General features: G+C 38.7%; 2 protein-coding genes across 3 annotated transcripts in view; one reads left to right on the forward strand and one right to left on the reverse strand.

Moving 5' to 3' along the window:
• TG (thyroglobulin) overlaps positions 1 to 23,038 on the forward strand; it is a 167,409-nt gene that overhangs the window by 108,378 nt on the left and 35,993 nt on the right. The gene's annotated exons all lie outside the window — the stretch shown is intronic.
• SLA (Src like adaptor) lies at positions 477 to 21,448 on the reverse strand. Its single transcript, XM_080581883.1, has 8 exons — positions 21,292 to 21,448; positions 16,005 to 16,098; positions 10,195 to 10,294; positions 7,145 to 7,231; positions 5,677 to 5,780; positions 4,857 to 4,988; positions 3,343 to 3,475; positions 477 to 2,461 (listed from the first exon to the last, which is right to left on the reverse strand). The coding sequence occupies exons 2-8, from the start codon at positions 16,063 to 16,065 to the stop codon at positions 2,242 to 2,244; spliced, it is 837 nt and encodes a 278-aa protein (XP_080438009.1). The 5' UTR covers positions 16,066 to 16,098; positions 21,292 to 21,448; the 3' UTR covers positions 477 to 2,241.

The raw sequence follows: 23,038 nt of genomic DNA on the forward strand, positions 1-23,038 counted from the left end.
GTAACAGGACAAGAGGCAGCGGGAACAAACTAGAACAAAAGAAGTTCTGTCTAAACATCAGGAAGCACTCTTTTTACTGTGAGTGTGACAGAGCACTGGAAGAGGTTGCCCAGAGATGGTTGTGGAGTCTCTCTCCTTGGAGATATTCAGAAGCCACCTGGACACGGAGCTGGGCAACCTGCTCTGAGCAACCAGGTGGCCCTGTTTGAGCAGGGGCTTGGACCAGATGACCTCCTCAGGTCCTTTCCAACCTTAACCATTCTGTGAGTCTGTGTACCTGTCATCAGAACACATCTTATCCCCTTCCTACTGAGTGGAGACTGAAGTGTTTTCAAAGCGCTGCCCGGTTACATCGACTCTTTGATAGAACACAACAGAAGAATCCAAGATATCTTCTTGCTGTATCATTGCAAGACTGGGAGCTTGTAATAGTTTTTTCCCAGGTTTTTGATTTTCTAAAAGCAAGACAAAGTAGCTACTAGATATTATTTTAATGAATAAATACAAGTTGTGACTTGGAAATCTGTAATGCTCCCCAAATACATTTCACTGGTTAAAATACACTTGCCACAATAACAGATTAATGATCAGTAATAGTAATGAGATTATACAAACATCTAGAGTTCCTGAGTTCATTTTGCTGTGTGTTCAAACCTTTTGTTCGAGGTTTATCAGCCAAATTACATTCATCCTTTAAATTCTGAAAAATGTTTAAATAGGCTGTGAACTATTTTGATCTCTGAACTTCTCTTGCTCTCTTGCTAGTGCAACTGATCTATTATAAGATCTGTAGAACATACATTTGTGATGAAAGATATTTACAAAAGAAATATATATATAAAAATATATAAACACATACCCAATTGGCTATGTCTCTAAACTCAGATTTGTGCAAAAAGGTATAGCAGAGCAATGGATTGAAAAGATCTCCACTCAGGTATGTAAACTGTAGCATCTTATACCCCCAGGTGTGAGTGATTACTTGATTTAGAAAGCAATCACAAATAAAGTTCAAAGGGCCATGCACTGTGCTTCTTTTTAACTTAACAAAGGGTACATATATATAAAAAAATGTTCTAATCTGTAAGATTTTAAACGACCCAGTTGCCTAAAGAAGTCTTTAAGCAATTTGATGAAATGTCATTACTATTTCACATAACTCTCTTCAGACAATAAATTCAGAAAACTCTTTAACATCCAGTGTTTCTGATTTGCTCACTTAGTTTAATTATTAAAAATCTGATATTAATATAAATATTATACATAAATATGAGGTGCCTTCAGATCAGGTTAAAGTCTTGTTCTCTTTTCAAAGGTCACACTTTTGCAAGCCTACCTTTGCAGGTAGGTATGATATTAAGAACTTTTACTTTTCACTTAAACAAAAAAAAAAAAAAACATACACTTTATTCTTTGACGAATATCTGCTAGACTATGACCAGATAAATTCTGCTTTTGGATATGCCTGTACTCCCATCTCAGGGCTAAGCAGGAACTGCTCTTCTCAGTGAGTTAAGTCTGTTTTTCATTTTGTGACCTTTTGGTGACACCGCAGGCCATTCCCACCAGTTGAATTAAAAGCCACTTGGAGATTCAGTAACTTTACATTTTTCTCCTAGAAGGTAAAAATGACAGACGTATACACATATACGTAAAAATGATGTATCGAGTCAATGTAATGAAGCGTCCCTTGGATACCAGTAATTTGTTATTTTCTTGGAGACTTTCCAACCCAGTATCACTAGTAATGAATGATTACAAATGGAGAAGAAAAAGGCTCTTTCTCTCAGTGTATGTAGGTTCTGTAAACATGGTTTAGCCTTGTGGAAAATACCAGACTAAGACGTAAATTAAGGTCTTGAGCTGTAGATAGTCCTTTCCTATGCAGTCACCATTGTACAGTGGTGGGCATCACCCTTACTGAAAAGTCCTCTGCCTCACTTGACTCTTGACTTACAGTTTGTCTCAGTTTATCTTGCTCATGAGCAAGTTCTTATTTCAGGCATGCTGGGCACACTCCTAGCGTGGCTAAGGTGTCTTTGCCATGGCTAAGATGGTGCCCTTAAGGAGGTCTCTGGTTAACGTTCAGAAGATGAAATGCAGAAGCCTAATCAGCATTTGATCATCAGCTGGTGCACTTGCATCTCTCAGCTGCTGAAGGACCGCAAGACCACAGGGTGCTCTGATTGTTGTTTGTTTTTAATCCCTCAGTCTTCATTTACCCCTCTGGTTGTCCTAGGTTCAGTCTTCGTAGTATGTAGGTGGCAAGTGAAGGGCACTCTTATGCTTGCTCCCCGTGTATATAAGAGACTGGGCTTTCTTCTTTCTGGCACTCACAAAAGAAGAGTTGTCATCCCCTGTCAAGGAGAGGTAGGAAGCAATGCTTTCCCTCAGGCCATAGCTGAGACAAGAATCATCTATTGCTGCCAGTGTGCTTTCAGTATCTTCAGTCATCTCCAGCCTTTAAAAGAATGAAGTTTGATTACTGTTTCAGCTACTTAAATGGAGCCTAATACTAACAATTTTTAAACCAAACAATGTTAATTTTGTATAAGAAATTTCCCGGCTCATAAGTAACCCGACATTTCTGTCTCAGTGATTTTCTGAAACAGTACAACAGTAGCATCTGACTATCTTTGAGCTGCTGAAAGGAAAATAACACGTATATAATTCTTAATTTGTAGGAAAAAAGGCCTCAATACTGCAGAAAATTTTCTTGCATTTGTATGCAAATGAAAATGCTTTGTGAATGAAGGGTAATGGATGGAAGTTTACACTTCAGAAGTAAGAGGTGCTTTTGTTTCTGGAAGTGGTTATTTCACCAGCTTCTGAAACCTGACCTATTTTCTCTAGTTGCAGTCAAGACAAAAAATCTCATGAACCTTCATTTGGGATGTGTGTGAAATGAGAGGCAACAGGAAAGATGTGACAAAGCGTTCATTACAATTGTGCTGCTTTGTGTATGGCCACCAGGTGAACAAGGTGGAAAAATTTCTGATTACAGGGGCTTGTATGCCTTTAGTGGTGGATTATGTCCTGTCTCTTACTCCTGCCCCTGTAGTGGAGAGTACTCAAGAATCCCAGTGGGACTGCATATGCAGCCATACTAATGTCTGGATAGGAGAAATTAGTTAATGTTAACTGTACTTTCAAAAGGTAGAGCACTAAGATTATCAGAGAGTTGGACATGCAGTTCTCATGGGTTCATATGCTATCAGCAACTTGGAATATTTGAAACTGGCCTTAGGAGAAGCAAATGGCTGTTTCTCCTGTGTTGTAAGTGCTAGTACATACAAGGCTGGAAAAAGAATTAATTGTTTATGGCAGTGTTCCTTGTGGTACCTGTGAATGCTTCTCCAGTTGAAGTTTTTATTCCGCATGACCACAGGAGGAACTGGATTCATTACGCTGTTGTTGTTAGTGCACTGGGTAAGACAGGGTGTTGTAAGGACACAGCAGAGGCCGTCAGCAACTTCTGAACAGGAAAATGGATACACATAAAGTTAATCGTTGCTCGTTGCTCTCTTTGTTGTTTTACTTCCCTGGTGCATGCTCAAGTTTTGGACACAGTAGTAGCAGTAGTCAATAAAAGTTGTATTCTCAGCAAGGACACTATAACACAGGCTTAACTTCTTCTCTTCCTCATACCTTTGCCTTTTAATTTAACAAGGGATATACTTCCCACAGTATGAGTGAGGAACTGAGACACAGAAAGATTAAGTGACTGGCCAAAAATCTAGAAGGAAGTTTTTGACAGAGCAGGGACTTAAAACCAAGTTTCTTGAGTAATTAGTGAGTTCTGCTTTTGCTTCCCACCATCACAGTCATGCAAACACAGTACAAAATAGATGCAAGATACAACCACTCAGATTGGATTGTATGTGTACCTACTTTGCTGTGGAACATAGCTATGAAATGAATAAAAGTTTGCATGTTCACGTTGCATTCAGATTGCTTTCATCTGTATTTCGTCTCTATATTCTCTCCTCCTTGCCCCACTAGGAAAATTACATATGTTCTTCTGCCCAAGTAGAGAATGTTATGGCAACTGCTGATATTTTAGATGTCTTAGCCTTATTTCAGGTTTCAGGGTGAGATTCTGCATCAGCTGGTGGTGAGGGAAGGAGGAGAGCTGAATTTCACTGTGTCTGCTCTTATAGATATAACTCAAGTAAAAATGTAAATTGTTAAGTGTTTTTCTTCGAGAATCATAGGGTTTGATTGTTTACTTCTTTCTAAATGAAGAAAAGTGCCAGGTAACTAAAATGTATAGAAAAATATTATCCTGTTTCAAATTTTACTCCTCACTTTATATCACTGGACTTGAAATTTCCTTTTGCACGTTTTGCAAGTGAGTATGGTGCTTTTTTTTTTTTTTTTTTTTTCCAGTTTATCAGCATATTCTTTGGCCAATGTGCTTTTTCACTTACCCATGAAACATGCAAATATTGTGGCTTTAAACTTTTTAAATTACAGAGTTCACATTACTAATTAAAACACAACCTATTGTTCTCTTGTAACTCTTATACAACTAATTTATTGCAGTTCTTCCTCTTTCATCTTAGAATTTTCTCATATTAATGTATGATAACTGCAGCCACTTAATTGTGTTGTTTGCCAATGCATCTCTGACACAGGTTAGATTGCCATAAATCTGGAAAATAGTCATTGAAACAGGTGGCATCCACCAGACTGATATTGGTATAAATGATAGCTGGATCTAGATTTAAGCTTTTTCTATGGTAGTAGCTGCAAGTCTTTGGCATAAGGAAAACTTCATGTTCTGGACCTTTAATATATAGTTTTAAAGTTGCTAGTGGAAAATGTATTTATTCTGCAGTTGCAGTAGTTTTTACCTGAGTAGTGATTCACGAGGTCTTCAAGGCACTGAAAGGTTTGCCGTGGAGAGATGTAATACCAGTTGTTTGGGAGGCGGAAGATCCTGTAATGTTTCACTTCCCTGTGCCGCACTGACAGGGAATATAATCCTGGAGAAACAAGAGAACTAATTACAACGAAGTAGGGTCCTAATTCTGCATGGAGAGTGGTGACCATAACCAATGCATCTTTCAGATGTGGTACAACAATTCAAAAGGTCCTAGAAAACTCTGAAAAAACAGAGAGGCCATCCTAACTGAACATTGTGAGATATAACAAGGCAAAATGCAAGGTCCTGCTCCTGGGCTGGGGCAGTCATAAGAACAAATACAGGCTGGGTGGAGAATGGATTGAAAGCAGCCCTGATAATATTAGACGTAATTTTTGAAATGTACGTGAAAGAGCTACCTGTTTACATAGTCTCTGATTTGTGTGTATTTTATGGCTTCTTCAGCCAATTTTTTGCAGACCAAGGCAAAACTGTGACTTTTCCTCCATTTGAAAAGTCCCACTGCTTAATAAACTTTGCATGCAACCAAAGTAAATAACAATGTTTAAACAACTGTGTCTTGTTTGTGCTGGTGCCTGTGGAACTTTCCACGGCCATCAACCCGGCTTACGGCACCATTTGTGCCATAGGTGACTGGTGAAAGATTGTCATGCTGCACTGGGTGCCGTTGCCTTCTCATAACATGCATTTTTCAGGATTTGAGGCGATCCATGTGGAGCGGGAGAGGGATAGAATTAAAGGTTATAAAACTATTAATGCCTGAGATCAAGGGGAAAAATATTTCTCACCTTTCCTTGTTTCACTCTCTCTGATCATGAAGGAGCCAACCTTGGTGTTGGGAAGCTGTAGAAGTTCCTCTGCTTTTTCTCTTCCCAGCCCTTCAAATAACCATCTGTGAAGCAGGAAAACACAAATTATGAAATTTGGGCACAAGTGAAGCAGAGAGCAGCATGTGGCTGTGAAAGTGCAGCATTAGCCAGGAAAGTGACTGCAAAAATAACCCTGTGCTTTCTGTAGTTTTCTCTCAACTATGTCCAGGCATATTTCCTCAGTTTATGGAGAAAATATTGCTCTCCTTTTTCATGTGCTGAGTTTGAACAACTTTTGTGAGACTATGACAAGAACAAATAAGGTTTGGACTTACTAGGGGAAAAGAAACTTTTCAAGATGTCTTTAGATTGGTAGGGACATACCCATGTGGTATGTTGATGGCATATCTGTGGCATTAGAGATACTTAGTTCAATCCCCCTTTTTCATTTAAGCAACTTCTATTGTATTGTATTAATTGTATTTTATACATTTATATACAACGAATAAAATACAATTATTCAGCTTATGCTAGGGTTCAGTCCAATCTTCTAAATTAATTGGCTTTCTGGATAAAGGGAAGTGGCATTAGTCCTACTGATTTTACTTCATAACTTGGAGCACCGCTGTATTTTGCCACAGCTAGTGAGTAATGATGTAGCTGAGCTTGCCATGCTGGTGTAGGAGTTATTAGTACTTTAAAATAAAATTGTTCTTTTGTTTTGTTTGATCTGGTCTTGGGGAAACTTCAGACAGTATTTTTCCATAACCATATCTGTGCTCCAAAATTTGGAAAGCATCTCTATTCCAAGAGGATATAGAATATATTAAAAAATAAACACGTATAAATTCCAGTGAAGTTCACAGTTCATATGCTTAAAATTAAACAGCTATTAAAACCCTTTTCCAGAAAAGCTTTAAGTGTATGCTTTAATGCTTTTTTTCTGGACTGGTGTCTAGGGCAACATGAAACCTTTGAACCAGTCCTAGCTCTTCCTGTGTGAGAGTTTATGTTCTTGAAAGGTTATTGGTCTTTTTTTTTTTTTCCTTTTTTTTTTTTTTTTAATAAGCATCTGTGGCTTAGAATTATACTCTTTGTCAATATTAAAGGTTCTTTGTAAACGGAATTTCTTTATCCATGGCCTTAAAATTAAAGACCAGTCCACACAACAGAAATATTTTGAGTATCTTATATGACATTATATGTCTTTTTGATCTTTCCAGTTATTCAAAACTAGGATTTTCATTTTCATATATTCTAAACCTAGATATTAATTTGATGTCAGTTTTCATGGGAACTGAGATGTGGGAAATTATATTAGGCTATCAATAAAATTTCAGCCTAGTCACTCTTGACATTGTTTTTGCTATGACACTGAATAGGACTAATCAGTGTAGTACGTGCACAAAAGTAGTGTTGAAAGGCTACAAGAAATGCGTTTACTTACCCGTGATAAACCTTTGCTACATATTTTCCTGGAATATAGTTTTCTCGACCTGTTGTAAGGGAATGGACTCTCCACCAACCTCCTTCACTGTGTCAAAGCAAGAGAACAGATATTTTCAGATGTACTTTCAGAACTTGTCCTCATTTTAGAAATGAGGTAAGACATACAGGCTAGGTTGTAGCCTTCTGTCTGTGTTCTTGAATCTACATATTCAGAAATGGACCTGAGTTTCTTTCATTTAGAGTAGTTCCACTTCTAATCCTACATTAGGATTAAATTTGGACACAGAAATAAGCTGCTTTTGTTCTATTTCAATTGCGTAAGTAATAAAATATTTTTTCTGTAGTTAAAAGAAGAAGGGTAAATACTCAGTGGTTAAACCATGCTGTGCTCTGTCTTCCCACAGCTAGACTTCTTTCGTATCCAAGACATTCAGATTATGGCCGAGTATGCTGTGTCTAGACAACCCTGTAGTTCTTCCTGTAGTATCAGCAAATGAACTCTGCCTGCAAACAAGTTTTTAATCTAACTACTTCATGAATTTCTTTCCCTTTTCATTCAGTTGCTGACCAAGCTCCAATAAAAAAGACCTTATAGCTGAAAGTAGGCGACCAGCTATGTTTTTTTCATCGATCTGTCTTAGGTTCTTGCTGAGTTGAGTACTGGCTTTTGCTTTTGAGTCCCTTGGGAGGGCAGGGTAACAATTTTCACAGGGATGTTGCAGAGCTCTAGTGACTAATGAAAGGGTGTTATAGCAATGATCGGTTACAATAATTGATGGCTTTTTCTCCACCTTTTTCTTTAAGGGTTTGAATCCAAATAGTAGTGTTTAAATACTCATTTTGTGGCAGTTCATGTAAATACTCCCAAATAATTCCCACACAGCAGACCCAATGCTCAGTTATATTAGGTCAAGGTAGCTGAGTTGAAAACACTTAAATTAAACTTCCTGGCTTATAGTGGCTGGCTCTGTGGTCAAGAATGTATGTGCTGAGGAAAAAGGAGAAGACTGAGCTGGAAATTTCAGGCCATGCAAGCTTTGTTTGCAGCTTTCTAGCTGACTTGAAATAACCCATGAGAAGTTTAGGTTTTCTTTTTTGTTTGTTTGTTTGTTTGTTTTTTCACACAACTCTCCCAGACAGAACCAAGAACTGGAAGAACAAAAAATCTGAGAGACTCAGCATCCACCTTCTTACAAATTGTAATACTACTAATGCTGTAAAGTCCTTGTGATTATTAAAAGTCCCAGAGTGGCTCCTGGGGCAGAAGCCACAGAAATTATGTAGATTGGGGCATATCACTGGAGGATAGCTGGTCCAACTAGTGCAAACTAAATCCAGTTGTACATCTGGTATTGACATGGTGCTCTTCTCTTCCACTGTATTTTGCTTCTTTGAATGACTTGGGAGAAAAATTACACCACAGCTTATGTACAGCAAGAGCCTGTATGTAAATAGTTCCCGTTAGCACTGGCCCTTCACTAGGACACTGTGCTTTGCATTGAGCATTGAAGCATCTTTTCTTCCGTGCACAAGCTGGTCAAAATCAGGAAGAGGAAAACTGCCATCAAGGCTTACTTTGGCCTTTGTTTGCTACCAGGAGAAGTTCAGGATGGCTGCACCACACACAAACACGATAAAAACTGCAGCTGCAAATAGCTAGTTCTTTTAGAAGCTGTATGTCCAGCAGGTCATACTATACACCACATGTATGCGTATGATATGCAGCATGTGTCATTCACATCGACATGATTAGATGTAGTTCTGTGGTGTTATGAGGGGCCACAGCTGATGAAAATTAGGAGTGAGGCCTTAAGCTGGGATTTCCAAGGTAAGGCAATTGTACTGTGTCTTAAATGTTAAACAAGCATAAGCGAGGTTTAATTGGCTAGAAATTACCAGAACAGAACACCCCGGATTTAGGGAAGCTCTCATCAGCAAAATAAAATCTACTGGTGGTATTGCGTGAGCCTTGTGATCTCCAGGTTTAGGAAAAGCAGCATGTCAGCAGAACATAACTTCAGCCACTCCGAGTCCGTATAGCTCTGTATCTTGTTGCTGACAAAGGCCATAGGAGGTCACAGTGGTCTGGAGAAGACTAAGAATTCATGAAGCATCTGTGACACTTCTCTTGAGTACTTCTGTCCTCCAGCCTTTTGATGTTCTGACCTCCCCAGAGACGTTTGCTGTGAGTTTAGAAATCCTCAGAGGATTTCTCTGCTATGAATGCCTTCGGTTTCCCATTGAATCCATCTGCTTTGCCAGCTGCAAAACTGAAATCTCTCATTTCTTCTTAAGCTGTAAAAACAGGGGCTGTGGGGCTGAGTGACTCCTAGGAGGTCACTGTGTGCTTATACAAGTTATGTATAAAAGAATACCAGGGCCACTGCCTTCCATTTTTCAAGGTGTGCTTATTCTTGTGTGTGGCAATATTTACACTGTACATAAGGTCAGTCTAAGCTAGTGTTCTTAAGCCTACTTCCTTTTGGGATTTTTTTTTTTTTAGTAGAAACAGCTGGGAAACCATTTATTTATTTATTTATTCCCATTAAGAAAATGCAGATTGAATTAATGTGTATATGTATATATATGATTTTATTTTTGTTAGAGGTGTCTCAAATGTAGAGTGAAATTCAAGGGCCTAATCATGAAGGAACTATTAGATTAAAAACGGAAGAGAGAGAGACTTGATGTGAAGAAATTCAGAACCATTTTCCCTTTCTATGTGATTCAAACTATTTTTTCTTACTCTGTTTCCCACTAATGTGAGGTTATTTGCTCAAAATCATTTTTGAAAGCAGAATTCTGCTTTGATTCCTATTTTAAGGAATCCAGCTTGAGAAGACATTTCAGAAGAATCCAAGTATCTAAGAAAAATCTAAAATCCCATATCTTCAGACTCTAGGAAAATTTACACTATGGCTAAGCATTCTTTGTTGCAGATTTTGAACTCTGTTTTGCTGAACTGTATCCACTTTGGGTCAGCTACATAAAACATAGCTTTGCATCAATTGTAATAAAACCTAATTTGAAAAAAATGGATCAACTTACTCTGATAGCACACGCAGTTTTTCTCCGACATGAAATATCGGTTGGCTTATGTCTGCTGAGGGATAGTCATAGAGGACAGCAAGGAAATCACTCTCCTGACCTGTTGAAGAAGGAAGAAAATGTCACTTACAACGATGATAGAGTTCTGAAACAGAAATAGATTTTTCATTTTGTATGTTGTATTTTATAGAAAGTAACATGGGAAAAAAATCTCACTCTGAAATGTCACTTAGTAAACATAGAGAGCTAAAGATGAGCCTATAACTTTGGAGAAGAATATGAAGATATTAGAAATTTAAAAAGGGCATTTGGCTAATTATAACTACATAATTTTAGACCACTTTTTCTAGTAATTACCATATTTAAAGGACATATTCAGTCTGAAACTATCAAAATGAGGAAGTATTTATAGTATCAGGAAGAAACCTAGTTTGATTAATGTCCCTGTCTCTAAACACCACCAGCTACAATTTTGATCCATGCTTTCCTTTAAGGAAAGGAAGATGTATGTTGAATTTTTCAATTCACTGCTGGTAGTTTTTGAAGGTAAGAAATTATTTCAAATTAAGGTCAGTGAGAGCATGGCTATTATTGCCCATTTGCCATCAGTTTAATGAACAGACAGATCTTTATTCTCCCCCCTTGTATGGAAACTGTTCTAGAGGTGCCACTTGATGCTCATTTCCATTAATGAGAGAGAAAATGTATATTTATAACTAATCATTTTATAACTGCAATTTGCAGAACTGAGGTCAGTAAAGAGATAAGAAGGCCTTTTACATCATTTGGGATGACTCTGGTCCACACAACACTCTATAGGACATGAGCCGAGCCCCTTGGGATCCTGAGGGATGGGGAGTACACTTTGGGCAATGGGCACAACTGGGACTATCAAATGTTCAAGAGCTCCCCATCCAGCAGGAGCCTGTGGTACCCAGGAAATGCTGACAGGTGGGAGATTCAGAAATGTGTGATGCTGTGTGCTTTGAGCTCTTAGCCCTCCTAGCAAGAGGGTTCGTGTAATGTACTGCCTACATTTATTGCTGGAGGTGAGCAATAAATACATCCCTCTACCAGCACATGGGGAGACAAAGCTTTTCTTCTGCCACGAGCAGGATCAGCTTCCCATGCCTTAGTAATGCCATCTAGCAGTATGTTTTCAGAGGTGGACAGCTCTCTGTCTTTGCCCACTCTGAGCAGTTCAACATGTGCAAAAATAGGAATGAATTAAAGGGAGCAGATAAAGAAATTTCTCAGGGATATAGATACACATTTATATCTTGTTAATTTACTCATTTAATATAGGTACTTCATTAACTTGTCTTTTTTAAGGAAGTCTTTTTTTTTTTTTTTTAAGTGAAACCTAGGAAGAACATCTAGAACTAAGTCTGAGACTGGCTCTGTGCCTTCAGCATCCATGTCCTAGGACCTTACAAGTAACTCATAATGATAATAATTAAAGGCTGAAGGAAACACTCAAGGCTTCAGAGAATAAACATTTTCAAAATGAGAATTTTAACACTTCCAGCTATCCTTACAGTAGTGATAGTGAGAATATGTGATAAGGAAAATATTCTACATCTGTGGTTTAAAAGTAGTAAAAAGTAATATATTCTCAGTTAATTTTGAGTAGTTTTTCATTGTTATGAAGTAGGGACCAGTGTTATACAATGTAGTAGATGATTTAACACATATTCCAAATGACTGTAAGCATGTTTAGTCTTGATGGCTGTTGTCCATGGAAGTAGTCTCATGATACAGTTAGTAAGCATCCTTATAGATAGACGGACGCGTAGAGTCTAGAGTAGACATGGATTAGTTTGTCAGTGTGTTTAGTATTACTATTACCATGTTTTTCTTAGTTGATTAGCATCACTGAGTTGAAGAGAACTAGTCCAGTACCTCTGTATTAATCAGCTAACGGATGTGCTTAGTCTACTGTAACTCAGTTTGTAACTAGTTCAGCTATCATGAAGAAATCCTTTGCTAAATGTGTCTTTAATTGCTTTCCTGTTATGCACACTTAAACATCTTCTCTGTCTATGAAACTGCATGGTAATACCTGAGGCTTATGGTACCTAAGTATTGGTGCTGAATGTTTTTCAAGACAGTGATTTGTTTTCCCAGGACTATAAGACATAAATGCCAGAAGGTACATTGTAAGACCTGCAGAGTGAGGATAAATGCCATCATCTAATTTTTCATTGCAGATTGTTAGAGACTTGTTCAATTCAATGTCAGTTTTTTAACTTAATGAAAATGCCTTTAGATTTTTTTTTTAAACAAACAAACAAAACTTATGCTATTTATTTATAAATGCTTTGTTTCCATATTGAAAGTGTGGAAAACAAGTGCTTTTTCTGCCCTTCTTCCTTGTGTATGTGGTGGTTTGCATTTCGTTACGCACTGGGGGGTACGTGACTTTTTCTCTACCCTAGGAAGATCTGCACGATTTTGCTTACACTTTCATCTTTATATCTGTTTTTCTTTCAATTTTGCATGTTAATTTGTAGTTCTGAAAAGGAAGGAATTAATCATAGTGTTGGCTGCAGCATCCATACAAACCCTGCCTCTTAAAATGTGTGTACTTATATTAGAGTAAACGTACTAACCAAAACCTTTCGTGTTCCACTCCACAAACAAGCCCTCATTTTAATTGGTATTTAAATCAAACCTCACTGGGTTTTTTGGTCATGTGAAATACCCCACTGCACTCGACAACGTTTCACAAAACCCATACGAGCTTCTTTCAAAGACAAAAGCCTCAAAGCAGGGACTAGACAAATTACCCTCTTTCTCCACATCTAAATTTCACTGATCTAATAGATTTGGTCTGATGAGCTCCCCACACTTTTAACTTGCAAAGGAAAAAAGAATTGACTGAGTTTTTTTTCTAACACAACCTCTCCTCCACAGTTTGAGTGTGTATGTTACAGGTAAAATGGAACAACATAAAAGTTAGAATGGAAAGATCGAAGTACCATCATTTCCACTGAATCAGTTTTCTTTTTCTTTTCTTTTTTCTTTTTTTTTTCTTTCTTTTTTGAGCAGTAAAAGATGAGTATGAAATACTCAGTAGTTTTAGATACCTGCATTACTAGATGTCTTACAAAGGTGTGAGACTGAATACTGCGTGCCCCAAATTACTCATTCAGAGGCCAGCTGTGAATGGGCTACAAATCACTTTTAGAGAGGAGGGAGAGCACAGGCAGTGCATCCAAACCCAGGTCCCTGCATAGTCCCACAGTGTGAACGCTGTGATTTATGGCATGGCGAATCCCAGAGAGGGTAAAAGAGGGCACTCGTGTGTGTCTGGGTGGTTGCCTGTGCTGCAGCAACCACAAGGTGTGGCTGCAGGGTAGCATTGGCGTGTACCCAAATTAGTTCAAAACCAGCCAGCTCGGGAACTGAGAGTTATGCAGGTGCAGCCGTATGCAGCTGAGAAAAGGATTAACCCCTGATTCAGGGTCCCAAGGGAGGAAAAATGAGGGGGTGAGCTCACAACCCCTGATGACGCCTTGCTGCTGCAACTACCCTGGTGTCTGTACCTCAGTTATGTCAGGGATGCCCACACAGTGTGCTTTCAGATGCATTGCAGTCGTATTTGGAGTCCAAATACCTCCTGGGGAAATGCATGTTACGCATTTTTCCTTTTTTCCATGACCAAGACTGGTGTGTTGCAGGTGAGAAAAGCACAAGGTTATGCCTCCAGTGCAGCTCTCAGGTGGCACGAGGGACTTACAGGGGTCTGACAAGTACATTAGCACTGCAGGTCAATTCCAGTTATCTGCTTTTCTCTTCCTTTCTGTTGTATTCTTTCTTTTCTTTTCCCCTCTGTTTCAGTCCTTCATTTAATTCCCTCCTGTTGAAACAAGCCTGCTTTTCCCAATAACTGCTTGGGCTGCTGTTCTAAGTCCGTGGATTGGATCCTCCACCTCTCTTAAAGCAAAGGTGTCTGGTTTTGACCTAAGGGAAACCTTCAGTGTTTGGTGATATGATTTGGAGTTGGGTCTGCTCAGGGAGACAAATAGATACAAACTCATTGGATTAACCACAATAGATGCTTTTAGTACTGTGTTTTGTTTCAAAAATCTGTTTCCATTGGATTTGGATGACAGTACCAATGCTTCTATGCCTGACTTCAATTACAACATTTAAACCATTATGAAAGATACTGGCCTGATCCAGACTAAGAGATCACAAGACCTATGCAGGCATCTAATCCTGTCTTTGGTTGATTAAGCATAGGTATCCAGTGCAATTTCAGCTGGGTGAGAGTGTCTGAGACATTGTGTGGCCTGGGCAGGTGTCACTGGTACTGGAGACGTGCTCCCTCCCCAAGCGGCAGGCAGCTAAAGGTCGGGTGAGATCTGACAAAGCAACTCTCTACAAGTGCTAGACGTGTAGGAGAGCACAAGTAGATCGAGCTCTTAATTCCTGTGTGGGTAATTTCCCATTGAGATCACTGCACAATCAACATTTACTGAGCTACCTTTTAGAGACAGGTTTTATTTATATAATTGGAAGGGAAGCAGTTGGCTTTAGCCCTGCTAAATCATGACTTTCACCACGTACAGGAACAATACAAACTTCAGGTCTCGGCCATGCCAACAAGCCCTCATACCCCTATTCATCATCCACAAGGTTCTGCTCTGAGTGGGTGTCTATCTCTGTTTTGATGCTTGTGGTATTTCTGACGGCAGTTGTTGGGAACATCAGCATAGGTTCTCTACATAATTAATAAATGGGCGGTTCATGTTTTATGTCATTATCGGTGCTTCGTCTATGCTTTATTAGCACCTAGGGCTATACAGCTGCCTGTGTCAGCTAGTTCTTGGCCATGCTAGAAGCAGGGATGGATTTCCTTCATGCAGTGATGAAACCAGCCTGATTCTCTATCCTTACAAAACCAGGCAGCACAACTGGAGCATCCCTAATGGAGAACCCCCAGATTTTGATTAACACCTTCCTCCTGTCACTTAAAAAAAAATAGAAGGAAAAAAAAAAAAGGAAAAAAAAAAAAAGACAAAACTTTGTTCTCTTCCACGCCTCTGGGGAGTAATTTATTGCAGCTCTTGTACCACCTCTCTGGCAAATTGAGGTATATCTTAGGCTGTGCTTACTCTCCACCTACTCACTTGCTGTTTGGGAGTAAAAGATCAATGAAACTCTCTTGCTTTCCCACTCACACACATGATCTCTGCCAGCCCACAGGAGGCTGTACAACATGATTTTTTTTTTTTTCATGTGTGGATGCATGGGGCAGGTGTTTTAGATGCCTCTTTGCAAGCTTGGCCTGTGAAATGCATAATTTCCCTTAACCTTTATTTATAAACATAGTGACATGGAAATTTGGCTGCACGCTAATTTTAATACAACTGTCTAAGATTTCAGGTTCAGTGCAATTATGACATTATTAAGGCTTTTAACCTTAAAAAAAAAAAAAAAAAAAGCAGCAAAACCAAAATTCAAGAAAAAATGTATAAAATATCACATGGAAGTTTGTCAAAAATACAGTGCTTCTTGTTTCCAAAGCATGTCACTTTTTTCTGAATCAGAAGGAACATCTTTCAAGGTGCACCAGCAAATAATAGTTTTAACATATTTTACTTTTTTACTTAAAGTGTTTAGAAAATGCGCTGGAATATACGTAAAAACAAACACTGTCTACATGATGCCCTCCTTCTCCCAAAGCAAAGTTATGCACTTGTTTTTATCTATGTCAGGCTGATGAAGGAAGACATACAGATGCTTGTACCATATATTTTGAACATCTTTTTTCTCTTGAAAGAAATTAAATGAGTGCTTACCTGTTTGGCTCGCCACATTTGTTTCCGCGGAGGCTCTCGTCGTTTTCATAGTATTTCCCATTGTGCTCTGTACTTCTGTCAAAGCTTTTCAGAACTAAATCAAAGGAGACATTGAAATTAAACTTCAGAATAACACCTGCTGTGCCAACACATAAGAAATGACCCAGTTTTGGTGTCTCCGATGTTATACGGTTTTGTTTTTGAGAACTCTTGTGTCAAGTTCATGCGAGAGTTTTACATATTTGCTAAACTCTCACCACTTTGGTGCTTTTATCAGGGGAATAGCAGAAAACCACAGCTAGGGAAGTTGCTCAGAAGAACGCAGTGTAGTAAAAGTTTCCATTACCAGTACCTCAGCACAATAGGAAGTCACAGCAAAGCCATGCCTGTACAGTCACTTCAGATACAAAATGTTCTTTACAACATTTGGAGCTCTTAAGGTACAAAGAAATTAATTAGATTGACGTATCTGTTTTTCAGTCCTGGCTACTGTGTTGCTTTATTGCCGAGCAGTAACAATGTTGCTCAGTGGTTTTCTTCTGATGCAGTTGTGATCTCAGCAAATGTGGGCAATGTTTCCCCCCCCACCCTCCTTTTTTCCTTTTTTTTTTTTTTTTTCCTTCTTAAAAGTAACACATTGCCTCAAAGTGTTTGATCTCAAAACACCCCTGCGTCAAGCGAGTGGTGCAAATTCTTCAAAATTGTGTCTTTCAAAGTCTGGGTGGATGTACAAGAAATGCAGCATCAGACAGTCATGAAACTAATTAGTGCCAGGGAGAGTTCATTCTCCTCTGCCTGTCCTAATTCTCCCTGTCCAAGAACAGACAGAAATAGCCTTTGGATTGGAAGTTGTCATATGGTATTGAATATTTGAAGAGGCAAATAAGCTGTATCTATTCAAAATTGTAATTTAAAACAAAATAAGTCAACACCACTAGCTAATAACTAATGATTTTTTAAAGATTCTTTTATTTGCCCCATGAAAATGATAACAGGAGATCTGGCAGCATCCCGTGCATTTCTACTAAACTCAGGTGCAATCTGTATCTTTACGTCTCTTTTAGCATAGACGTTTCAAAGATGATTGCTGCCTTTGGGATGTCTTTCTTTGCTTACGACAGGCGAGAGCCTGGCAGTGTTAGAGCGGTGTCTAACTTGATAAGGAGTACTGCTGAAAACAATGGTACTTTATCATTAATTGTCTTTTGGAATAAGATTAGCAGAATTGAGTATATTTCTTAGTACAATACATATTTCATATCTTAGTGCGATTTTAGGGAGATGCCTTATAGAATAAAATACCGTTCTAAAGAAAAATAATTTGCCTCTTACCAAATGCAAGTAGATCAGCGCTAAAACAGATGGTAGCGCACAGTTTGACTCTGCCTCATACGGTTTTCAAGCTTTTTAGTTCTGTTCCCAAAGTTTCTTTGCTAAAAGTCTCTATTTCACTGACCAAATGGCAAATTCTCCTTTTCACTGCATGCATTCAGGTACTAGCTTGTGACACATCTGTAGGATAAAGCTGTACCATGACTGAAATGTGTTTTCACAAGAATAAAAACCTCTTCCATTGCTTGATATAGGAAATCTAGAAGCTGAATAATAATATTACAAGAGTAACCTAAAATTTAAATAAAGTATTCGGATAAATAATAAAAGGTCTCCCTTGGTAGAAAACACTAAATTATTTATTCTCCATTTAAATACACCTGACTTTTGAAAGCTAAACCCAGAGTTCATTTTGGCAACCTTTGTCTACCTGCAGGCTTATAATTTCCCAAACTAACTCTGAATATCTTTTCTACAAGACCTAATTTTAATTTCTTCAACATTTCCCTCAGTTATATACCATTAAAAATAACAAGTACAGACAGAAATAGTGTAGCCAGTACAGTAGCTACAGATATAATCATAGAATGGTTTTATAGACATTCATGATGCATCTTCAAATTAGCCAGCAAAATTTCCTGGGCATAACAATAGAGAGCTCAGCAGGGATGAAAAGCTCAGCCAGAGAAGTGGGATAAATACCTGGACAAATAACCTTCACTGAGATCTGTGCTGTAGTAACCATATTTTTGCAGTACTTAAAAGGGCAGTTCAGCTCTAGCTAAGCTGATGCTAAGCCACGGTTACCAAAGGCTTGTGCAATTCCAGATAGGTGCCAAGCATGGCAGCATGGATATCTTATGCCTGATTAGAATTTTAACACATGCAACTGTTATCTAGATGAGAAGAGTACTTGAATTTTGTGTCACAAAACCACACACAAGTAAAATTAATGCAGTCCTACCTCTGTGTGCCCATTTATTCTGGATCTCCTGGTATTTGAGGGCCAGAAGAGCAAGGCATCCTACTAGTGATCAGGCTTGTGAGAGAGTGCTTTCAAGAGCTTTTTTCATGCTCTTAAGATCCAGTGGATACCATTTTCAAAGGTGCCTGAGTCACGTTGGAAAGTGAGATGGAGCATTTGTACATGATGGAAAGAATTCTGAAAAATTTACCTTGTACTTACCAACTTCCTAAATGCATGGCACATTTGAGCAAGGCACCTTCATTTCCTAGGCGGTATTTAGGTGCCTAAACTCTAAATGTTACTTTAAAAATACCTGATATGCTTTTGAAGGTTTGCTGATATGCTGCTGGGAATTAAACTGCTTGCTGTCTAGTCCAGAAGGACTAGAAGTCTGGGACAAAAACATGTGCCTACTTCGTATTTTTGAAGAGTACACCCAAAACTAAACTGCTCACTTCTGTTGTAGGAATCGTTGCTTTATATGATCTTGCTCCCCTCAAAGGACCTCTGAAGTCAACAAGATGAAGCAGCACGCAGCTCAGTGCTGTTATGTTAGAGATGGAAGAATCTGACTTATGGAAAACAAAAATGTTATAAGGTGCTTACAGTAATAGTGAAGAGCAATGGCATTTTGGACTCTGATGTCACTAGCGTGACAGACTGTGCCTCACAACATTTTCCATGCCAAGTTTCACTGTCACTAGTTACCATTGGTGGCAGCATAAATTCTTGAAGGTGGCAGAAACTTTAAGATGTTCTCTAGACTCAAGGCAGAAGTATTCGATAATAATATTTTTAAAAAATCAAATAGAAAGCTGTGACTGCTGCTGTTGATTTGCTAATCCGAAGTGATTAAAAGGAAAATGACATGTCAAACTTAGTTTTCCTACCAAGGACACTTGGCATTACATATTTGGGCAGAGTAAAAGTGCTTATTGTCCAGTCAAAGGTGGTGGAATGAATACCCTGAGGTATGGCTCAACTCTGAGACATTAGAAAGTGGAATCAAAATGGAAGAAATGGGAAGTTTTGTTTGAAGTGGGGCAGATGGGAAGGTTGTTTCTACTTGCCTGCTGACAATTTCATATCACTGTTTTTAGGGTAACAGTGTATGAATTAGTGTCCTACATATTTCTAAAGCAACACTGCATGTGACTGTTAAGTACGTGATAGATCTCGATCATTTAAGTATCTTGTGCTTGTGGTGAGTATTGACAACACAATCCAAATTCATTATATCGTTATATGATAAACTGTATGGTGGTTTTCTCAAATTTTGAGATACTCTGCAAAAATAGACTTACAGGAAACTGTAGAGCATCTTGCGGTTGAGCCCATTTTTAATCATTTCAGTAAATAGAAGAACAATGACAGTTTTATAGATGATATTCTTTTGAAATGGAGAGTCTGTTCCAGGGACTGCATCTCACTTAAACCTGCTGGGTTCACAGGGTTTGGCATACAAGTAGAGGTTGCATCCTCTGTTGTACAAACAGATAATTATGCCAGACCCTAAGAAAACCGTCTGCTGATGGCTGTTTGGGAAGAACTAAGGAGAGGTGATAGATTTCTTGTCTTAGAAACCGCAGGCGTTGCACAGAGGAGTGCAGCAGCTGGGCTGCACAACAAGCCCAGTTCTACCTGTAGGTGTGAGGGTAGCTTTGCCCGCTCACAGGCCACCTCCTCAGGCTTGTGTGGAAACTTGATTTTAACCATTAAGACCACATTTGCAATCTCTCCAGCTTTGGCCCTTTTGCACATACGATGTTTAATGGAATCAGGTTGCTGCTGCCATAACTGTTTGCAAACCCACAACTACTGCGACTAAGTTGTCTTTACTGCTTTATTTTTGCTACCAAAAAAAGGAGGGTGAGGAAAAATCTACAGCCCCAATCCTGCTTTGTGTCCTATTTGTCAGGGGTAGAGCTATCGGCAAATATGATCCCATCACCTTTCGAGACTGGAATCTCATTGACCTAAACCATGTGTCTCAAAACCTGTGGTACAATTTACACCTTCCGTTCCTGCAAGCAGTGCACGTAACAATAATTTCCTCTCTCAGAATCTGTTCTGTGAGAAAATGTGGTTCTGGAGCGCTTACATATCATGGCATAGAGGAAATTCCATTGCTTTGCATGAACTTTGTCAAAGTTTCATTTCAAATGACTGAAAATCAGTAAATATTGAAAAAACATAAATAACAAGAAATAAAAAGACAAAATAAGCACCTGAGTAAAGCCATCCTACAAAGAATACTGCAGACCAGTAAAATGAGGAAATTTATCATTCCTGAGGTGTTATACCTGATTTTATTTTTGCTACCTGACATTGACATCTATACCTTCAAGGTCTTAGAATTTAGTTCTCAGTAATGTTCACAGGTAATATCTGAATCCCATTTAGCTTTAACATGTAAACACCAACAGCCTGTCATTTCTCATTTTGGGGAAAAAAATCAGTTTTGACTTAGTAAATTGTATTTTTGGTGAATTTCCCTTAATTTGTCATTAATCAAAATGAGCATCCTTTCAGCTTTGAGGCACTTGTATCTTTGCACTTAGAAAGAGCAAGGTAACGTTGCAATCAAGGTAAGTCACAGAAACATGCAAAATCTGAGTACTGTGAAACAACACAAATACCACATTATGCAAACTTTTAACACTTCGAATAAAAAGCCCATTAATCTGTCTGAGACGTTTCTCATGTTTTGTGTTATAGAGAGCTGCAGTTTGCTTCAGCAGAAGGTCCTATGCATCTCTCTTAATGCCAGCTTTCAGTAGAAATACTTATTTTGCCTTCTATGCTTAGTACCAGTCCTTGTAAAAAGGATCAAGGCAGGCTTTTCTTTTTCTACCTTAGATGGTACTTGAAATCCATGCTCTGAATGCTGTCATTATTACGGAAATAAAGCTCTCTTCTACATAAATAAACATTGGAAGATTTGGTCCTGTATGCAGATAATCTAAAATGTATCAGAGTAATGATTACCTTTAAATGCTGGGCATGATATTCCAGGTTGCAGTATTTCTCAAAAAAGCCGTAGTCATAATACTGCTCTCACGCTGCCAGCAAGGTTTAGCTGATCAAGGCGAGGAGCAGCCGGGCGAATGAGTGTGTTGTGAAGTTCACGCTGTCATGTAGAGCAGCATTTGCCAAACAGGCCACATACTTCCTCTCTGAGAAATAAGGAAGGCTCAAAGTGTTTGCAACAGATGAGGTTCCTGTTGCAAGTCACTACTCGAGACGCCATGGGCTGAGGAAAACAGGGAGGTTTTCAGCATATTGCATCAGGACTGGTTTAATCAGATATAAATATATACATATATGAGCAAAATAACCTGCTTTACCTTACTTACACAGAAAGGGATTTTTTCTTTCTCTCTTTCTCTTTTCCAAAGTTTATTTATCCAGTCATGTTCAGTCCCCAACTGTTTTGTTTTATGTAGCTTTGCTATTTTTTTAAAATTATTATTATTCTTTTTCCCAGACAGACAGGAAGAGGCAAAAAAGTTTGTCTCTCACTCTTATTGAGCCTGAATGGGAATCCAAGGTTTGCTTTATTCTTTACTCTGCACCCTGAAACACCTCTGTCTGCACGTAATTGAAGCTCAATATCAGCAATGGAAGAACATGGATTAAAAGCCTCTCTGTGAAGCATACCTTCACATCAGTGTTGTATAAAGCGAAGCAGGAGCCCCAGGACCTCTCATCTCAGTGTCTGAGGTGGGGAAACCAAGATATGAATCTGTCTAAAGCCTCCTGGGAATAGAGTATTGCAGGCGTGAATGAAAATGTCAGAGCGATTTATTGAGGTTTGCCCTTTGCTGTTATGATCTAGATGTGTTCTGAAAAACTCGTATAAGTTATTTTGTATGGTGAATTAAAAACAAACAAAAACATAAAATACCAAACAAACAAAAACAACACACTCAAGTTCCTGCTTCACACTGGAGCAGCTCTGAGCAGGTGCTTGTTGTAATGCCTGTCTGTTTGATGATGACAACTAAAAGTGATAACCAGTGCTCTGGGGAGTTGGCTTTACCATAATGCAACATCACTATCCCAGCCAGTTAAACTTTGTTTAGGACCCTAACAGCATTCACCAAATGGATGTATTAACGTCTCTGGAATTTCTAAAAGAGCAAGGGTTGGGGGACGTCTGTGCCGGACATGGGAATAGGCTGGGGCAGAACTCTGCCTTTCCCTGAACCTTTCCACCCATACCTGCCTTAGGCTGGCTCTGGTGGTCTGTGTGCCTTTACAAGAGGTGAGGTTACGTGCCGCCATGCATTGACAAACGGGGCAGGCCTCAGCAGAAAAGAGAGGATGAGACACTCACACTAAAGAAGTTGGAACACTAAAGAAGTTGGATTTGCTTAATAGAACATGCTCCATTATAAACGTGATAAATCTCATCTGTGGTTTGTTTCCAGCTCTTAGAGGAACAGATGAGTTTGCAGTGAAGGGTAGTAAATAAAATTATCCATTTCCTTGTTACTTCTGCCTGTTTCTGGTAGCTATTTACTCTTATGGGTGATGGGAGCCAGTTTACACTGTTGATGCATTCAGCTACCTTGTTTTAAATGATAAGATAATTGATAAGGTAATGTTTATATCTAAATGGAAGAAAGTTTTGATGTAAATTCAGTGGGGCTTTACATATCATCTTAAAAGTGTTCATATCCTGTTATTCAAGTCACTAACCTTAGGCAGGCACTCAGTGAGTCACTTAAGA

The sequence above is a fragment of the Anser brachyrhynchus genome, assembly GCF_964034855.1.
Source record: "Anser brachyrhynchus genome assembly, chromosome: 2".
NCBI classification, from domain to species: Eukaryota; Metazoa; Chordata; class Aves; order Anseriformes; family Anatidae; genus Anser; species Anser brachyrhynchus.

What these genes read in the sequence shown, in the direction of transcription:
- SLA (XM_080581883.1), bottom strand. Translation starts at nt 16,065, where the DNA reads ATGGGAAATACTATGAAAACGACGAGAGCCTCCGCGGAAACAAATGTG. An exon ending in AGAGAGTGAAACAAGGAAAG is followed by an intron (nt 4,989 to 5,676) that starts GTGAGAAATATT and finishes TTGTTTCTCCAG; the next exon opens with GATTATATTCCCTGTCAGTG. An exon ending in CCTCGTGAATCACTACTCAG is followed by an intron (nt 3,476 to 4,856) that starts GTAAAAACTACT and finishes TTTCCTGTTCAG; the next exon opens with AAGTTGCTGACGGCCTCTGC.